The sequence below is a fragment of the Zea mays genome, chromosome 1 (assembly GCF_902167145.1).
Source record: "Zea mays cultivar B73 chromosome 1, Zm-B73-REFERENCE-NAM-5.0, whole genome shotgun sequence".
Classification (NCBI taxonomy): Eukaryota; Viridiplantae; Streptophyta; class Magnoliopsida; order Poales; family Poaceae; genus Zea; species Zea mays.
In genome coordinates this window covers 246,148,500-246,152,734 of record NC_050096.1, presented here as the reverse complement: position 1 = coordinate 246,152,734, position 4,235 = coordinate 246,148,500, and the positions used below count along the sequence as shown (strand labels likewise).

Sequence of the window (4,235 nt, the reverse complement as noted above, 5' to 3'; positions counted from 1 at the left end):
GTAATTGAGTGAAGTTTGGTTTGCGGCCTAAGTGTCGATGACACTGTTTGCAGAACAAAGTTTCAAATAGAGGATGAGATAGTGGATCTGTTGTAGATGATCTCAAAAGGTGTAACTGAGTGATGTTTAGTTTGCGGCCTGAGAATGTTTGACACTGTTTGCAGGATAAAGTTTCAAATAGAGTATGTGTGATAGGGGATCTGCTGAAGAGATAACCTCAAAAAGTGTAATTGAGTGAAGTTTAGTTTGCGTGTAAGAAGAGGTTTAAGCCAGGAGGGATTGTTCGTTCTGGTGATCAAGATCAACTTTGGCATTGGTAGAAGATGCAACCAATGTGTGTGGATATATCAATATAGAATGCAGATAAAATAAATAAAATTCATGGTATGACCAAGGGATTATGAATGATACATTGCGATTGCGGTTCAGGTTGTACAAGCTCTCCTTGTACCAAAACTCCTCCAACGTACGCCTAGCTCGAGATGGAACGAATCCGCCTTCTTCTAGTCTAGGCCGGCCTGAGAAGTAAGGCGTCAGTGTGTGTGTGTGAATGGCCGGCACACAGACCTGCAACCAGGCAGCACAGTGACAAATGCGCAACTAGCCATTTCTCCCGAGCCAAGACATCAACTGTCCCCTAGCTTAAATCAGCTTCCATCGCACGTCTATATGGCAATCATCGTCATGAGGCGGCTGCGGAGGAGGAGGCAGCGGCGGCGGCGGCGGATGCGGAGATGTCGCTGGATCGCCTGCGCAGCATCTGGCGCATGCCGTCGGCAACGCGGAACGCGGGGCCCTTCTTGCCGAACTTGGCGCAGAAGGACATGTGGTCCCTGAGGGCGCCCTCCAGGTCGCCCCGCTTCTTGGCGGCCACCTCGTCGCGCACGGCCTCCGTGCACAGCCCGCAGAGCCAGCGGCCGCCGAAGCCCGCCTTGACGGCGGCGATGTACTCCCGGGTGCAGTCCTCGCGCAGGCCGCAGCACTCGCACTTGGCCGACTCCACCTCCATCGGGATGCTTGCAAGACGGCAGATCGACCGCGACGGCGATGCCGCAGCCCAGCCGCCCAGACCGAGCTGCTCGCGGTGCTCTTGTTCTTCCTCTCTCTCCCTGGCAGTGAGTGGGGTGGTAGGCTGGCACAACACAAGGGCAACAATGAGAAGCCTCGCTTTGTTATATACAGTCATACAGACACAGGAACAGGAACAGGAGGAGGGAAAAGATGGGAGGGCATTTGCCAGTGCCGTCGATTACGCCTTGGAATTAGGATCATGGAGGGTTAGTTGACTCTCTCTCTCTCTCTCTTTCTAGCTAACCATGTCGCCAAACCGAACTTTGTCGTGGCCTCCAACTGCACCCGCCGATGATACACGGTGATGATTGAGAATACTGCCGCTGTGTGCTCGTGAAGCGATTTTCACGCAACCAGGCGCGAGAAGAACTCCCTCCACAGTAACAAATTCGACTGTTTGTTCCAGTCAAGATCTGGGTTGATTATTACGCTGCAGCAGCTAGTCCAATGATAATTCTTTTAGGGCATTCATCAGCCGAAAAGATTGAAAACAAAAAGGACCACGGCCTGTCTAATTTGAATTCGAAATTCGCCGAGCTCGCCAGCTAGCTTTCGGAAGCAGTGTCCAAACTAAAGTCGTTGGCTTAGCACTAAGCCGGCCGTGGCCATCATAGTGCCTGCATCTTTTACTGTTGCTGCTCTCGCCATGACTCAACACTGGAATCTTATTATATCCTCTGCTGTCTTCCCAATCATCGTCTACCTAGCAGAGGATGGCCAACAGCAAGCTAGCTAGCAAGATGAGTTGGATATCATATTATGAATCCATCCCCGAACTAACCGCCGGCGGTGCCACTTTTGGCGGTTTTATATATAGGCAGGCATGAGCCCTGGGATTATGGCCTGATGCTCCTCCCAACCAGCTGCTCCGGCCGGATAATCTTGTCAACACAGTGAGTTGTGTTTGCTAGTGGGGTGCCCCATTCATTACTAGCAATTTAGCATTAATCATCCCCAGAATAACACTGGGCCCTACCATCCGTGCCAAGTGCCTGCCAGTGCCGCTGCATATAAATTTTATTTTGGCCGCCGCCTCTAAAGCTGTTGCTGCCGGCTCCGCTTGGATGCCTAGCATAGCAGGCAGCTGCATTCGATGCATGCGCAAGTTGGGGGCTCCTCTCCTCCTGAAAGCCCCTGTGTGCTGCAAAATTGAACAAAACAAACACTGCCTGCTTTATTCTCTGCTCTGCTCAGCCTCATTTTGTGAATTAATCCTGAGACCACCGCACCGGCAAGTAAGCTAACAGGGCAGGTTTCTGCTAGCTTCCACTGATTCTTGCTGTTTCCTCCCCTCCACATGAACTCCTCGTCCATACCTATAATAGTTTAATCGCATAATTTTCTACTGTCTCGACATCGACATGCATGTAGTTTTGCTGACAAAATCTGTACTTTTTTTTCTGTAACATCTCGTGTAAGTGACATTTGGCAACAGTCCTTGAGCAACCCAAGGATCCGGATCACCCGGGGAAAGCTAAAGCTTGTGTCGATAAATTTCGTATAAAAGCATACTGGTTCTGGAGATGAGCTAGGAGCATATGTAGTCATGTAGAGGATACTTTCTAGACTGCACTATGTATTTGTTTTTTTCTCTCTCTAGCAAAGCAAAGGAATGCACTATTTTTTCTCTCTCTCACAATCCAAGTGTTTTTTCCCCTCGCAAAGCAGCGAACAAGAAAAACAAGACAAATGCTTAAGATGTGTAATTATTGGGCCAAAATAGTTTCTAAACTGGGCCGGATGCACTGCCCGATATAAGGCCTTTGGTGACTGCACCTAAAACGTCACCAGAGCTTCAGAAGGAACCTTGGCCACCACCAGTAGCAAAAACTGCAAGAGGAACAACTGACCCAAAAAATATAGTATTTCGTATTGTTTCTTAGAGTCACCATGCATGTTGGTCACTCATTTTTAAATCTAAAGAATATAGAAAACAAGCCAACACAAGTTATTAGATTAGAAGTTTCTCTCTCTTCGATTAACTCTTCATCGAAGGTTAATTCAAGATAGAAGATAAAGGGCATGAAAACATGTCAATGAGAGCAGCATGTAAATTGCAAAGAGTAAGATATATTTGTGCTCTATTTGAAGTGTGGATAGACGTTCTGCAATATTTGTTCTTGTATATCGTCATAATACACGTACATATACCTAGTATAACGATTAAGCCTTGATCTTGTAGCAGCGGCGCTGCAGCAGCTGGGCTTTCTTTTCTCTCTCCAAAATTTGCAGCAGCATCAACTTTTGGCTTCATTCGAGTTCTGTTTTTTTTTTCTTGGCTTCCAGTGATTCATTATCTACCAGTTGCAACCACTTTTGGCCAGCAGGAACCAGACAGTCCCGAAGGGTCAACACAAAAGGTTGGTCAGTGGGCTCAAAATCCGTCCCCTTTCTAATCGGGTTGCTCTTGTGCCTTCAAATCCAAGGCTCGTCCTAGATTCCTGCTAATCCAAAGCCACTGCGTCCTGATCCACACACACACACACTTTCTGCAGTGCACAAGCACCAATTATTAGCACAGACTTTGATAGCTGTGCAGTCGACGCTAGCTGAGGATGTGTCAAAGTTAACCACTGGTACTTGTACCGTAACCACTAGCCCCGTCGTCACCATTACTAATATTATTAGCTAGGGCTAATGGCTGTTACTGGCAGAAGCTAACTGCTTTTTTTCTCTGAGATGCTGATAACAAGTGCCAAGCATGGCGTGCGCGGCACCTGGCCCGCCGATGACTTTGTTTAGCTGCAGATGCAGTGTGAAGCGCCTCCGATCCTTTGTGAGCGAGCATACATGTGATGTGGTGGCCTTCAAGGCGCAAGCCTTGCTTCGATCGGACAGCGAAAGTTGGTGACTATTTTGCACCATTTGAACGCGTACAGCCGCTTTATTTGTAAAAGAAAAGCTGCTGTTTGTTTCCCTGAACCTAACTTGTCAAAGGAAAAGTCGTTGAGATTTGATTACTGGAGAGACAACCTGCATATGCATGCTCTGAGGGATTTGTAGCAACCTGCATATATATATATATGTCTGGCTACCAAAATTTATGCTACAAGCAGTATTCAGCATAGATTTAACATGTACAAAAAAAATATATTCAGCACAGATTTAACATGGCAAACATGAGGTGTCGATAAATTTTAGTGGTAAACCAAATGGCAGCCAAA

The 4,235-nt window shown here is 47.4% G+C and overlaps 1 protein-coding gene across 1 annotated transcript; it reads right to left on the bottom strand.

The window, feature by feature from the left end:
* Nucleotides 1-345: 345 nt before the first annotated feature.
* Nucleotides 346-1,497, bottom strand: LOC103643563 (uncharacterized). Its single transcript, XM_008666732.4, has one exon. The coding sequence runs from the start codon at nucleotides 1,184-1,186 to the stop codon at nucleotides 683-685; it is 504 nt and encodes a 167-aa protein (XP_008664954.1). The 5' UTR covers nucleotides 1,187-1,497; the 3' UTR covers nucleotides 346-682.
* Nucleotides 1,498-4,235: the final 2,738 nt, after the last annotated feature.